We start from the raw sequence: 15,961 nt of genomic DNA on the forward strand, positions 1-15,961 counted from the left end.
TCCATCTTCGGCTCTGAGGACCTCAGAGTCACATTTGTAGCCTGAAGTGCTAATTAAACCAGACGAATTATGGACTTACTATTTATAGGCAGGAGTGAAGACATTAACTAGGCCATGAATCCTGGGGACAGCAGGAGATCTCGTCTCCTGAGATCCACACACTAATTCAACCTTTGTGTTTTAAGACAGAACCTGGGTAATACAGCCCCAACTTTCCTCATTCTCGACTTTGACCTGAGTTGCATTTACTCTTGAAGGACCACAGCTACTGCGGATTTTGCATTGGGAGACAAACAGGCGACCCGACCCCTTTCCTCAACTGCTGCCCTCACCCTGTGGAGAGGTTACAAAAATCTTTCCAAGGATCAATTACTTCAAAAGGAACTATTTCACACTCACACTGTTTCTCTGTTACTTCGAGTTTCAAAGTAAACCCACAGAAGTATTGTTAAAGGCTTGGGTTTGAATTACCTCATATGTTTCTTCTGTTCAGAGTGACTTGCACTGTATTGCCAAAATCAAACACTTCCCCGGAGGCCTGGTGGTGCAAACAAAAGCACTGAAATCAAAGGGCTTGCAAGTTTTCATCGGTTAGAGACAACAGTACCGGGGAGAGTCACTGGACTTCTCTCTCTCCACCAGTTCCCGCTTCCACACAATGAGGATAAAACTGGAGGTGCCTCTCCTGGGTGCTGTGTGGGTTGGCTAATTAAAGCTAATTAAGCCTCCGGAAAGAACTAGAAAATACTAAGTGCTGAGTATTACGGGCCACTAAGAGCCACAAGAACTCTTAAGGGATGAGACCCTGCGCAGAGAGCACAGGGCCTACTGGTGATCAATCAATCACCAATCACCCACCGACTACGGAGCAGGCACTGAGCAGTCGGCAGAAGGGAAGGCAAAGGAACCAGCACGCAATGTCGTTCAACAACACCATCTTTATTCAAAAATATATATCTATGAGACATTTCAGAATATACTGCTGCCATCAAAGACAGCCTATACTTCTAAATAAAGTCCTAAATTAATATACAAATTTAAGCTTTAAAAATATTCTTTAAGAAAAAGGGGGAAGGATGAAGACTTTCTGAGGAACATGACCTAAAGGAGAAGTCCTCTGAGGTCTATGGACGCCCTAAGTAAAGAAGAAAAGAACACAAAACAAAAGCACCCGCCCCACCCCGCCAGATCCTTAAATTAAACAAATGAAGTAAGCACACTTGGGGAGGATATGAGGGAATTAAGTTTTAAAAACCAAAAGCATTTCATTAAAAAAACAAAACAAAAAAACCCTAACTTCCTCACAGGAAGTCCACTAGTAACATGTGTGAAGAGGCCAACACATTCATTTACATAATTGCTAGTTTCATCTCTTGCTCTTGCTGTAATAATTACACACCAATTGCTGGTCAGACTCAATCAGATAAAACATCACAGTGGGGAAGATCCATTCAGTTAGAACATTTCGTCAGGTTGACCAGAGCAAGTATCTACTATGTAAACCCTTTCGGGGGTTCTTCTGTGGCTAGTAAGATTCTGCGTCCTTGGCGAAGCCCAGAGGATGTCCGGGGTCTGTGAGAAACCCGCTCCTGAGCAGGACTAAAGCAGCACAGCACACGGGAGGGGCGCGTGTGCAGAAACAGCCAAGGCTGGAGTCCATCCTGCGATTTCAGTCAAGTCACCCCCTGCCCTATGGCCTCTGAGAGAAAAACTCCAGATACAGACTCATTAATTTACTAAGGACAGGAGAGCAGGCAGTGTCGATAAGAACACACGGTCCGTACTCAAATCTGAGCAACAGCTTACATGCTACTGGGTCCTGCAGTTACACCGAATACCTGCCGTGACTTTCCGCTGTTCTCACTTCATGGCAGGCAGGATTCCTTCACGGGAAGCCTGCTATACTTTTTAAAACATAGGTTGTATTTTAACATGTTTAACATGTAAAATCACATGCAATTGGCTTTTTGGTAATCCTCAACATAATAGAGATTTTGAAGCCCCCTCCCAAAGGGATCCCTTTTTATAGCTTTGGGACTTCAGCCTCTGGGCTATAATTCTTATTATACTATGGGGGCAAGTTGTTGGCCCTTTTCCAATGTCAAAATAAGCCTGCCAAATCAGAATGATTTAAGAGTTGGCAGGCCTAACCTTGACTAAAAACAAGGTAAAAATCCCAACTACATTATGTAGTAATGTCAGCTGGCATGATAAAATAATTAAAACCCCAAATTCATATCCCCGACGTCCCCTGCCCGAGATGAGCTGTTCAGTAACGCCTGGTGCAGAGCTCGCCTGGACCCAGGGACACGTGCAGCAGTGCGCACTGACGGACCGGTGAATGCGCGCAGTGTCATGTTTGCGAAGGAGATATTCAAGTTTCGTCACCATCCTGAGGACATATGCTCCCCCCAGTGAGTTAAATGTTACTGTGTGCCCTACTCCCCAAAAGAAAGGGTCAAAGCAATGCCCACACAGAGCCGACTCTCAGTATGCCTTTGGCTTTTGGGGCCCACCCCTGCCATTTCTACAAAGCACCCACTCAACCAACTGTGGTCAAAGACCGTGTTTTTAGGGACATGCTCTACGGTACTGGGTGGACTCTTGGTAAGGGCAGCCTGGGAAGGTTGTTTGTAGGAACTTGAAGCAAATTACTTTTTAACTCATACTTGTAATTGCTGTTACTCTGTCTCTGAACTGTGATTTTATGTCCCAGATCATCTTCGGATCTTCTTGCTAGATTCTCTCGTCTGCTTCCAAAACAAATGCACCGAACCCCTGACTACATGTCACTAGAAGTAATGGGAAAATAGAATTGGAGATTTGGCAAACTCCTTCCTTATGGCAAACCTGCTCTACAGCTGTGCCTACCTCTAGGGTTAGAGGAGTCAGGGAAAGCCAGTGACTCCAGAGTGAGCCCCTCAGTGGAAGCCTGTACTGAACTTGAACGAGCCTAGCTCAGACAGAAGCTGCTTTCGTGACACAATATTATCATCAGGGACAAGGTTCTTCTGAAAGCTTCCAAAAGTACACATGATTTTCCTAACTTCTTGGGTATAAAAAGAGGGTTAAGAATGGAAAACCAACAGGGGCATAAAAACACAAGGTGGACGAGTTTATATTCTTTCCAAATACCAATCTAAACTGGATTCCACTTGCCCCTGTTCTGAATTGTGCTCAACAGGAGAGGCTGGAGAGGAGATCAGAGTCTGTGGTTCTTTCTTGAGGCTGGGAGGCTGGGAGGCTGGGAACCGAGTGGAAGGAGGGACAGAACCAGGGGCTACAAGGTCATTTCCAACCATGACTTGCCCTCCTCTTTCTGCTGGTAGAGATGGGAATCTGGGGCATGACACCTGCCCTAGTCGGTAGAAAACAGGTCACCAGCAGAGGGCAGGGGAGCCAAGCCCCCTGTGACGTTGGGCAGCAAAGAGAGGTCTGGCAAGCTCTGAATGTGGGACTTCAGTTCCTTGCGAACCTGGGTCACCCGAGCGAGCTTCTGTTTGTATTCCTAAAGAAACAAAGAGAAGACATGCAGTTAAGTCTTTGTGTGCCGATGGTCAAGTTTAAGGAACTGATAACAGATACTCTCACCTTCTTCTTACTCTACTTTCTCTCCAACAGATCACCCCTCCCCTATTCAGCTAAAGGACAATGCTAGGGTTTTTAAACTCTCAAAAGGCAAAACTTTATATATAAAAAAGGAAAGCAGAGTTCAATACTAGTGACAGCCTGAAATGGTATTTCACTTAGCACTTGAGATTTGGAAGTAAAAAGTGGCAGTTTGTATTTGCAGTGTATTTTATTCGGCTCTTAGCTATTTCAAAATGCCTTATAAAATATAATACAGATGCTTAGAGCTTACAATTATTTTGAAGGCTACATCTAAACATAGTTAGAAAAATCACTATAAAACTACAGTTTCTGTGTTAAGCGCAGAGATTAAACCAGATTTATCATTTTTGCAGACGAGGACTATATGAGTTCAAAACGCCCAATGCCGCCACCCCAAGTAACTGAACAAGTCCCCGATGAGGATTCTGGTAGTCTTCCCTGAACACGCCAGACTCATCTTCCGAAAGCCCGGCTTTCATCAAGTCACCCCTTTGAGACAGCGAGACGGCACCACGCTGTCTCCACGACTGGTCACAGCTCAGGGTCTTCTAAAGTCAGCTCGGCCACCTGCACTTCTCACAACCCCCGCCCTCCCATGCAGCGGCACGGCCTGCAACGGCCATTTGCTTAGGACTCTCCTCAAGCCCGGAGGGGAACACAACCTAGACACAGATCCTTCCTCCCTGGTCCCAGCCAAGTGCTGCCTCCAGTCTTCTGCCTACCGGCAGAGTCCCACCTCTCCAGCAAAACCTTTCCACCTCACCCAGGAGACTGGCCCCCGCCCCGCCTGCTCCGGAGCCCTGCGTGCGCTGGGACTGCGTTTGCGTCCCGACAGGCCGCTGTCCGGCGCTCTCCCCACACACGTCAGGCTTCCGTGTTCCTCTGACACCCAAGTCCCCGGATGGCAGGAGCTGAGCACACTACTCTCTTTCTTCGGCTCCCAGCTAAAGGTCCTCCTGGTGAATCTGCGTGAAGTAACCACCGGACCACGGGAGGGCTGTGGTTTACAGCCCTTGGAGCTCGTCTCTTCTCCTCAAGCTCTGTCCCCCTCCCCGGCGTTTCTGTGGCGACAAGGGTGTTCCTAAGTCTGGGTCCTCGCTGCCGAATGCCTCTCCCGCAGGAACGCTGAAGCTCAGAGACCTGGGTTCAGTCCCGGTTCGGACTCTCACGTGCAGTGTGACTATGGGCGCGCACCCCCCCCTTCCTTCACCCTCACCTTCCTTATCTGAAAAGGAAAGAACTGGACCACCCATAAAATCTTTCTTCAAGGTCAATATTCCTTCACACCAACACCTTAGGCACACTTGGAGAGACAGAGGGTCGGAGGGCAGACGCCCTCCTGAGAAGAGTGACAAGACAAGAAGTAAGTTCAACGAAGAGCACTTAGTTCCTGCGGTGAAGGCGGAGTCCACGCTGGGAGCAGGGGAGGCGAGCTGGGCATACGGCAGGGAGGCTCTGCCCCCACATTCCCACAGGCGGTCAGGCAGCTGTCCCTGAAACAACAGCTGCTCGCACAGGCCGTCAGATGAAGAGACAGGGAAAGAAAGTAAGCTCTCTTGGCACTCCATTTCTTTCTTTTGTAGCCTCAATACAACTAAAACCATGACTTACATAAATGATTAATAATGACACCCCATCAACCTTGTCAGCTTCAGGAGATCAGAACCAGATCCATCTGCTTTCACCCAGCACCCACCATGACCAGCAGGGTTCTAAACCAACAGTAGGTTCCAACACAGCCGCCCCAAGAATTACTAATATATAAAACATACAGTCCAGTCTTCAGGCCACTCTGAATATTGAATGAATCCAGCCCACCCCTCCTCACGCTGCCAGGCTAGTCTTTCCAAGGGATTTCTATTTCAAGAGCAGGCACATAAGCCCAGGGGGAGGGTGTTACTAGAAAAGGAGGGGACTGCCACGGAGAAGGATTAAAAAACCTAGAGTTGCAAGATACAAGATTAACATACAAAAGTCTATTGCTTTGCAATGACTTCACCATCAATGAATAAGTACTATTAGCACCCAAACAATGAAATACCTAGGTATAAATCTAACAACATATGTACAACATTGCATGAGGAACTATAACACAATGATGAACCAAGAACTAGAGAGATCTATGTTCATGGATGGGAAGACTCAATACTGTTATGGTGTAAGTTCTTCCCAGCTTTATCTACAGATCCAATGCAATCCCAATCACGAAATCACAGCAAGTTCTTTTGTGGAAACAGACAAGACAAACTGATTCTAAAGTTCCTATGAAGAGGGAAAAGACTCGGCACAGACAAAACAATATTAAAAAGAACAAAGTCAGACGCACCTGACTTCAAGACTTACAACAAAGCCACCGTCATCAAGACAAGGTGGTACTGGCCAAAGAACAGACAAGCAGACCAGCACAGCAGAAAGCAGAGAGCCCAGAATGACCCACTCCACAGTCAACTGACCCCTGACAAAGGAACAAAGGCAATACAGTGACTACAGTGAAGAAAAGGCAGTCTTTTCGACAAATGGTGCTGGAACAACTGGACATCCACATGCCAAAAAAGGCTAGACATCTTATATCCTTCATAAAAATCAACTCAAAATGAAACACAGATCAAAATGTAAAGCACAAAACTATACAACTCCTAGATGATAACACAGAAAAAAATCTAGATGATCTTCAGTTTGGTGATGACATTTTAGATACAACACCCAGACATGATCCATGAAAGAACTAATACGCTGGACTTGATTAAAATGAAAAAAAATTCTTCTCTGTGAAAGGCACTGTCAAGAGAACGAAGAGACAAGCCACAGACTGAGGGAAAATGTTTGCAAAAGCCAGCAGGGAAACAAATTAAAATAATGAAATATCATCACACACCTGAATGGCCAACATCCAGACCACTGATAACACCGATTGCTGACAAGGATGTGGAACAACAGAAACTCTCATACTGGGTTGGCCAGGAAATCTGTGTGTTTTTTTCCCATAAAAGACATATTTTTCATTTTTACCAATAACTTTATTGATTTGGATATTTTGAGTATGTCTGTCGGCTATCTTCTGCATGGTATAACACTGACCTTGACTAAATGTTGTGATTTGATCACTATCAACTTCAACTGGTCTACCCAACCATGCAGCATCACCCAGTGAGAAATCTCCAGCATGAAACTTCGCAAACTTCTGACTCATTCGATCAGTCACAGCACTTTCTCCATACACTGCACAAGTCTTTTCCTTGCATTTCAGCTGCATTTTTACCTTTCTTGAAATGATAAAGCAAAATATGCTGAAAATGTTGATTATTTTCTTCCAACTTCAATATTAAAATGACTACACAAAAAGCTACCAATTCTGATGTTGTTGTTTTTTTTAAAAATTCAAGCTGATAATGATGACAGCTGTCACAATACAATTAGACAAATTTTTTTTCAAATGAAGTTAAAGACAACTAAGCACTACTAGAAGCACCTACCTTATGGAAGAAACCAAACGAACTTTTTGGCCAAACCAATACATTGCTGGTAGGAATGCAAAATGGTACAGCCACTCTGCAAGATAGTCTGGCAGTCTCTCACAAAACTAAACATACTCTTACCACAGGATCCCGAAATCATGCTCATTTGTATCTACACAAAGGAACTGAAAACTTACGCCCACACAAAAGCCTGCACATGAATGTTTATAGCAGCATTACTGCTAATTGCCAAAACTTGGAAGCAATCAAGATGTCCTCCAGTAGGTGAATGAATAAATAAAATTTGGTATACACAAACAACAGAACAGTATTCAATACTAAAAAAATGAGCTATCAAGCCATGAAAAGATATGGAAGAACCTTAAAAGCATATTACTGAGTGGAAGAAGCCAGTATGAAAAGACACAGAGTCCAGCTACATGACATTCTGGAAAGGGCAAAACTATAGAGAGAGGGGTTGGAGGGGGAAGGGATGGAGAGAAAGAGCACAGAGGACATTTAGGGGAATGCATATGAGGTTACTAATAATGGGCATGTCCAAATCTGTAGAATTTATCACACCAGGGCGAACCCTAATGTAAACTATGGACTTCGGGTCATTCCGATGTGTCAGTGTAGACTCATTAATGGTGACAAAGGTATCACTCTGGTGGGGAATGCTGATAGCAGGGGGGACTATATATACATGTGGGGGCATGGTATATATGGTAAATCTCTGTGTTCCTTAAACTACTCTTAATAGCATTAAAAAATAAAAGACCCATGGGCCCAGAGGTTTAAATGCATCTGCAAGGGTGAGTAGGTATATATTCTGAATATCCAAACACAGATCAAGGCTGCCTTTAAAACTATTAAAACACATACCTGCTCAACTGGGTCAGCTGAATGACCCATCTTAATGCCTTGAGGAGAGATGAGCAGGTTAGAATTTGCAGTAAGCTCTGACTAGGCTGAACTGAAGTTATAGTAATTTTATAGTCCTTAAATAGATTCAGCAGTAACTGACCATGATCTCCCCCACATCTCCCTGCTTTTAAAATAGATTCAGCCTTTTTGCAAATAAAGTCATTTATAAATGTTGCCAGAGACCAACAACAAAAAAAATAAGAATGAATCAAACAAATCTATTCCCCAAATACAACTCCAGCATTCACCTGCCTCCCATCCTTCCCCTTATTCTCAACAGCCTTGGTCGGGTCACGGCACTCCCTCAGCAGCTGCCTGTCCAGCTATTGTCTTTGGTTCTGGACAGGTTAAGGAACAGACCTCAGGAAAACCCAGGAATCTTTTTTCTCAACCTACCAGCCGGCCTTCTGACGGAAGTGTGATCCATAAGCTCTGCGGCTACTGGGTCCCAAACTGTGTCCTCAGCAACTAACTCCTGCTCTCGGAAGGAATCCAGGCTTCTTTTCATGGTAACAGAAAAACCGACCTCAGTGTGATGAGACCCATTCAAATTCTTTTGACTCACTTGAGTGTGCTGCACCCCACAATCTCTTTAGTACCTAAGAGCCACTCAGATAGAGAAAAGATGCAGCAAGGTGCTTCCACGCGCCTCGTGTAAAATACCTCACTCTGTGTGTAACAGAGCGCCGAGCCTTCAATACAACACTCATGCTGCCCTGCCTGGTCCAGGAATCCGAGAGATCCAGACCTGCACATCTCCACCAGCAGGATGACACCTGCAGCTACCCTGCTCATCGCTCTGCTCTGCCCACCGGCTGACTCATCTCAGCCACAGTTCATGCTTTTTGGTACTCTCGGCTTCAGACACTTGCCTTTCCTCCACTACCCACCTTAAGCAAGAGAAGGTAAGGCAAACCCGCGCAGCCCCATTGCTTTCCCCTTCCTGATCATGCATAATTTATACTGCAGTGGTGGCAGAGCTAAGGGGTTCAGCTGAATCCTCCAACCGACTACAGCAAAATTCTACCTCACCCCTGAGAGGCCGTGGGGAGCCATGAAACAGGTAAGAGTTCCATCGGACTTCTGCTGCTACCCTCTGTTTCAGGATCCTTGAGGACGAGGCGGAAGGAAAAGTGGGTGTCCGTGATGAACTGCCTGGGTTTATCTGACTGCCAAGAAATGTTTACAATGAAGAGGGTAAAGGCCCAATGTGTAGTTCTGAGATAATGCCCAGGATTTATGCTCCTGGAAAAACTTTGGAATCTCAGCCCACAGACTCTCCAAAGTTGCAAGAGAAGATGTCTCCAACACCCCCTGCTTCCTGGATTCAGCTGCCACTGTGTGAACACAGACCATCACGGAGCACCAAGACAACTGGCTGAAAGAGCAAGGCATCCACATTCTTTGCCATTTTTGGTTGGAGCAGTGAGCCAGACCTGACATGTTGCAGATCAGCTCTGGGATAAGAGGGTTAAAAATGACAAGGCCTGACATTGCAATGACCTTTCTACAGGAATTTCATTTTCAAAACAAACAAAATTCTAAGTATTTTCTCTAGCAACTCTTGTAAGGAATACTGAGCAAATTGTAAACATTGTCAAGCCTGTATTTTTCTTGCTAGGAAGTATTTACATAAGCAAAATTATGTTAGAAATAACATCACAGGCAGGGGCTTGACTTGATGAAACAAGATCTCCAGTATCAAGACTCATGCTTTCCTTTATCTCGCCCCATTGTGCTACAGGACATATGGTGTATAGAAATTACCCGCTGCTCGGCTACTCACAATTAAGAGTCATAAAAGGTTATTATGCACATAGCAGTTTATGAAGGTCCCGGTTTTAAAGGTGACCTGCCACACTGAATTTAAGTCAAAGAATTGCTTCATCGCATGAAGGTCAGGAAAGCCAAGCAGAAAGGGGAAGTCGGCCTTCACCCTAATATTATTTAAAATGCCCACTCAGCCCCCTTAATCCTGCCAGGGGTTAACCTCTAGCCATAGGGCTCACTAAGACCTATACTCAGAAGTCACAGCTTTTACTTAAATCACAATTTTCTTATTCTTCTCCCTCTGATTTTTTAAAGAGGGAAAATACAATATACAAATCTTTGGACTGAATATAAAAATGCTGCTTCTAATTTTTCTTCAAGGATCTATGCGGGGACAAAAAAACTGTCACTGACTCGCACCTTTCTCCCAGCCAGCTCCATGCTCCCACATGACTTAGTGGCAGCTGTGACATTTCAAAATGATGCATTGTGGGGTGTCATAGTAAGGCTGGAGCTGCTGAGGAAGATGCTGGGGAAGACACTAGGAAAAGAGGAACTCCTGGCTCCAGTGCTCGGGGCCTCTCGGCTCCACCACAAACACCGGTAATAACACCGGTAATAAAGGTACACATGAAGTATTTTCCAGAAGGACAGATGACAAGACGGCTACAGCGAGAGGAATGTTCTCAGAGCAATCCAGCCACCCGCTGGAGGAACCAAACCAGAACGGGCTTCTTCTTAAGCTTGAAATCATACCCCAAACGAAGAGTTTCAGGCTGCTACTTCTTTCTCCCCAGAGGCCCCTTTACACAAAACGTTTATAGGAAGCTTCTACTGCAACCACAAAAACCCTCTTCAGACAGCAATTTGCAAAAGCAAGGGAAGATGAATAAAAAGTGTTTACACATAACTAAACCAATAAAAAATTAAACTAACAGAAATAAAATCAATTTCAAGACTGGGCAAATGTAATTATAAAGATAAATATTTACAATTTAAACACATGTCCATTAAATGCTTTGAAAAGAGACTTATTTAAAAATGCATCTGTGGCCCTCAGAAATGTTTACATTACTTATGCAATGGGTCCTTCATTTTATAAGGCCAAAAACTAAAGCACAAGAAGAACTATTTACTATTTATAACTAGTTCTCTCTCTCTTTTTAAAACTTAACTGTCCAAAAATGTTTTAAGTTTTATGTAAGTAACAAAGCCCTACAAGCTGGCTTCCTTAAGGACCACTTCAGTGGGAAGCCAGGACATTGATGTTGCACAGACAAGCATCGAAGGTTCAGATCTTTCCACTGCTTCTCCCTTTGAGCCAAATACTGGCAAGTCACGCATTCCTGGAGGGCAGCTGAGAAACAAAGGGCATAAAAAGGAAAAGGACAGTTTCCACACAAAAGGAGTTCAAGAAATGTTTACCATAATTTCAGGTGCTAGAAGTCTGCTGGGGGCAAGCCAGTCAGTAGGTTATGGTACTTCACTGCATTTGAATACAGCTCTCTTCGAGAAATTAAAGACTTTAATTCCTTTCCATTAGCAAAGCAAAAAGGAGGGAGGTTGCTGTGGCAGAACAGAAAAAATTCTGAGTCAGAAAATCCAAGTTCAAATCCTAAACTACCACTTGCCTGTGGTATGACATGACTTCACCTCACTGGGCTTAGTATCTTTATATAAAAGACAGAAATGGATATAATGCCCACACCACGAGAGATTGTGAGGTCTGAATGAGACTCAGACTTGCTAAACTGTTCAATGTGAATTAGCAGATCTAAAGGGGAGAAGATCACTCTTCCCATGTTTATTATTTTATTAGCAGTATTTAATCTTCCTGATTTATATGTTCAAATTGAAGAAAAAGAGAATTATTAATGGGATACAAAATCTTTCCGCTCTCAAACTATTTGAATATGTTCTGAAAATTTAGCACATTTACCAGAAGCTGGCTTGAGAAAATGAAAGGGCCCTTGATCTCCAAGATGAGGGGGAAGCCACAGAATTTTATAATCAAGTGGTACCACAGTCCAATCCTATCAACCTAAAAGCCAAGAGAGGGGAAGGAGTTTGTCTACGGTGTAAAGCCTAGATCTCGCAGGAACATTCTCAGCCTGGAAGGAGTCCCCATCAAAGGTATACTCAAAGGTATACAGGCGACTCTTGGGGTTAGGAGTGCCGACTCCCAAGCAACTGAAAACCTCCATATAGCTTCTCACTCCCCCCAGTTGCTCAAGTGCCCTGTGTGAAACGGCAGAGAACAACGCATGCAGTCAGCCCTCCACATCCACGGATGGTTCCCAACTACAGATAAAAAACACCGTTTCTGATCCTCCTGCAGTTGGTTGAATCTGAATGCAAAACGCTGGTATATGGAGGGCCAACTGTATACTTACTGAAAAAAAAAGTCCAGTAAAAATGGACTCGTGCCGTTCAAATCTGTGTTGTTCAAGGCCCGCCTGGACTCTGACCTAGCCTAACGTGAAGCAAGCTGCCAATGGAGATCAGGACACTGTACCGGGGGGGGGAGTCGGTGATGAAAGAGTGACACTACAGAGAGGATTTTATGATCTGGTCAGAGAAATAACCCATAAACAGGATGACAAACTACATGGTGCTTTGAAGGAAAAAGAGAGAGAGCAATGGCAGTGTATGTGAAGGGCAGGGAGTGGAGATGCGAGTGGGGTGTCAGGGAAATATTGTCTGACTTGGGATATAAGCAATGAACAGGAATCAACTTGCTAGGGCAACCACGGAAGTAAAGGGGCAGAGTATGCCAAAAACCAAAAAGGCCAGCAGAGACAAAACCAGGGGTGTGTGGCGGGGGGCAGGGGGCGGGTGACACATCAAGGATCTGGGCCTATATTCTAGGAGCAATGAGAAGCCTTTTTAAGCATTTAAGCAGGGAAATGACATGCTCAGAGGTGCATTTTGAAAACGTCACAAGGCCGCCCCGTGTAGAGCGGATTACAGGACACAGAACAAATGCAGATGGAGCAGTAATGAGGCTGCTGCAGGGGGTCAGCTGAGAGACAATGACAGCATGGACTACAGTGGCGGAAGTGCAGACAAAGATGAGGTGGACAGGTTCAAGAACAACTGAGGAGATAAAATCACAATCACTGGTGATTACTCCAACCTGGAAGACCGTTGGAGGAGGCCGGCCGTCTGGGGAGGTGCAGCAGAGGGAGGGGCTGCGGGAGAGTCTGGGACGAGAGGAGGCCAATCCGGCGGTTTGGAGGGTGAGAAAAGTAAGGGGAGAAATGCTGGATGAGCACTAGTGTCTCACCATGATGAACAACAACGCCATTCTCCAAGACAGGGAAAGAATTCAAGGAAGGGAAAGGTGACGAGAAAGAGGTGGTCTGTTCTGGTGAAGTTAAGTTTGAGGTGTTTGTGGTAGTAAGATAGATAAAGGACTGAAGTACAAGGAAGGGCTTGAGCTAGAGATCTGTATTTAAGCCATCGGCATACGTAAAGTATGTCACTCAAGGAAAAGGCCCAGGAGAAGAAAACGGCTAAAGGAATACCAACGTTTACAGGGCAAGGATGGAGAAAAGCTTATTAAAGGACAAAAACAACCACCACCACCACCACCAACACCACTACCCCACAGCACCCACAACCAGTAGACAGTGGGTGTGAGAACCTGGAGAAGGAAAAACAACAAAGGGTAATGAACAGCAGCAGTGAATGCTACAGGCAGGGTCAAAAGGAGAAAATCGAGATGAGAGACAGAGACGGAGAGGTATCTTTCGGGCCCTGAAAGGAGACCGCAGGTTGGGGGATTCTGAAGACGCCCGGCCCCTTTAGTGGAAGGCAGACAGGCACACCAAGCTGCAGTGGGTTCGAAAGCAGAGGCAGCAAGGGAAAACAGCTTACGGTCTTAGTTAAAAAGAGACAGCGGTAGTGGTGCGGGGTGTGCTCCTGTGCATGAGGCTTAAATGTATATACGTATGTATTAAAGAGGTAAAGAATTCTGCCTGCTGAGGGTACCTTCAGCCACTCTACTTCTGCAGAAAGGAGAATAGCTTAAAATCCTCAAAGTATCGAATGGCAAGAGAACCGTCCACGCTGTTTCCCGAAGACGCTCACAGGATGCGAGTATGAGCGAGAACACACACGGAGGCCTGCACAGTGCGAATGACAGCTGGCACCACCACCGCTTCACAGGAAGCCCGCCACGCCTTCGGAGCTCCTGCACCTGTTCGCAAAGGCTCCATTTTGACTTCTGATTATGACCATGAGCATTTCTGCCCTAATCATGGAAAATGACTCTTTCTGACCTTATTTCACACCCCACATTGTATAGAGAAGAAAACGAAGTCGAGACGTAATTTTCAAGATGGTGAAGTGCACTGCCATGCAATCTGCCTTTCTTCCAAGACCACAAGTTGAAGTGGAACTAGAGGCCACCTTACAGCACAGGCACACCTCGCAGACACAGCGGGCTCAGCTGCAGGCCACCGCAACAAAGTAAGTTGTACCCTTTTTGCTGGGGGAGGGTCTTGCTTTCAGTTTGTAAAAATCACAACATCTGTGAAATGCAATAAAATGAAGCGCAATAAAATGAGTTATGCCTGTAGTAGGGATACTCAAAAAGCCTAATATTAGATCTTTGCTCAAAATAACATGTACCCATTGGGTCAAACAGACACACAGACACGAGCTCAAGTTTCTGTAACCTGAACTCTGCTCTCCAAGTTGCGCTCACTGAAGCCAATGCTATAATAAGTAGCTGCTATTTTCCCACAGCCGTTTCAAATGTAAACAGATAACTGAAACTCAGAAGAGAGATCCTGCGTGTCACATTAAACTACTTAATGTTCTTTCCTTCACAAAACATAGATTATTCTTTAACACATCTTGTCTGTTTATAAAACACAATGGAGTTCTGGACTGCTTAAGATGCTTTGGGGAAAAAAAACTTCTAAAGCAGAAATGCAAATTGGCATCAAACACCTTGAAACCCGTACCATCTCCAGCGTACTGTAAGACAGGCAGACAGCTGCACACACACAGAGTCCACATGTAGAAATTTACAGGAAAAAACAATCCCAATACTGAGAGCTAGCCCAAAGGAAATAATTACAATCCTTTTCATTTTAAAATGGGAAGAAAAATAAAGGAACTACACCACAATTAGAAGTATGATTTAACCCTGAGGAAGGACCCCCCCGCCATCACCAGGTTTCCTGTGATATGTTTCTTTTGTAATCTGGATAAAAGAAATAAAGAACTTGTATTAGCTGACTACAAGTGACTGTTCTGGCAGATGAGCCCAGTGACAAGGGGCCCAGATATGTTTTGACAATACGTATACATGTAATTTATAAACACAAAAAATGAGTGCGTGCACCAGCTAAAACTCAGTAGAGCTCTTCCAGAAAGCAGGAGGGATCAACAAGAGTTGGGCTACACCCATGAAAACGATGCTATGGCTAAAAGGAGGGAATTCTAGTGGGAGAGCTTTGAAATCATGTCACTTTTTCTATGGGAAGCCTCTAATGTTGGTGAACTGTGCCCCTGGGTTGCCCAGTACACAAAGTATATTCCAATGATTATAACATGGCTTTTTTTCCCCCCCGGAGAGGAAAAAGATGAAGAAACACCAAAGGTTTCACACCGTGATGTGGAAAGAATACACACATACTTACACACACACTTACACACACACATGCACCTTGATATTCTAACGGCAATCTGGCCAGAGCTATAAGGGTAAGCAGTGACAGACATGAATGAAAGGAAGCCAAACACCCAATGTACAGCCTCTAGACTCCATTATTACTCACAGAAATACACAACTCAAAAAATGTCCTCACCTACTGGAGGGAAACCTAGGGGAAAAAGGGCTTCCATATCAAAACAGGAATGAAAAAGCAGTGAGCGAACCATGGCCTGCTACGTGGGGAAAGACAGGACAACACCCCTTGATCACTGACCTTTTCAACAACTGTTCTAACAGCTCGTGGTGGTGCCAGCACTGCTAGTGCTGGGAGGAATTACATGCAAAGGAAGGGTAGTGGGTGCAAAGGACTGGCAAACAGGTGGGGCTAAGCTACCCAGAGCTGTGAGAGGCAGCTCTAGGCAAAACCTTTCAGTTCTTTCCCAGAGTCAGGAGTCAAGAGATCATGGTTCTGGTCCTCGTGATTTTCTCCGTGACCTGAAACTGCTTATAGAAGCCCTGAGCTCTGTTT

General features: G+C 44.9%; 1 protein-coding gene across 2 annotated transcripts in view; it reads right to left on the bottom strand.

The window, feature by feature from the left end:
• Positions 1 to 918: 918 nt before the first annotated feature.
• Positions 919 to 15,961, bottom strand: part of RPRD1B (regulation of nuclear pre-mRNA domain containing 1B) — a 51,504-nt gene continuing 36,461 nt past the window's right edge. For both annotated transcript variants that reach the window (XM_045832776.1, XM_045832775.1), the window contains one exon: positions 919 to 3,508. In XM_045832776.1, the coding sequence (XP_045688732.1) occupies positions 3,378 to 3,508 (131 nt within the window). In that variant the 3' untranslated portion in view covers positions 919 to 3,377. The remainder of the gene's footprint in view (positions 3,509 to 15,961) is intronic.

Source organism: Phyllostomus hastatus, unplaced genomic scaffold (assembly GCF_019186645.2).
Source record: "Phyllostomus hastatus isolate PE091 unplaced genomic scaffold, TTU_PhHast_1.1 phas_contig_17, whole genome shotgun sequence".
Lineage (NCBI taxonomy): Eukaryota > Metazoa > Chordata > Mammalia > Chiroptera > Phyllostomidae > Phyllostomus > Phyllostomus hastatus.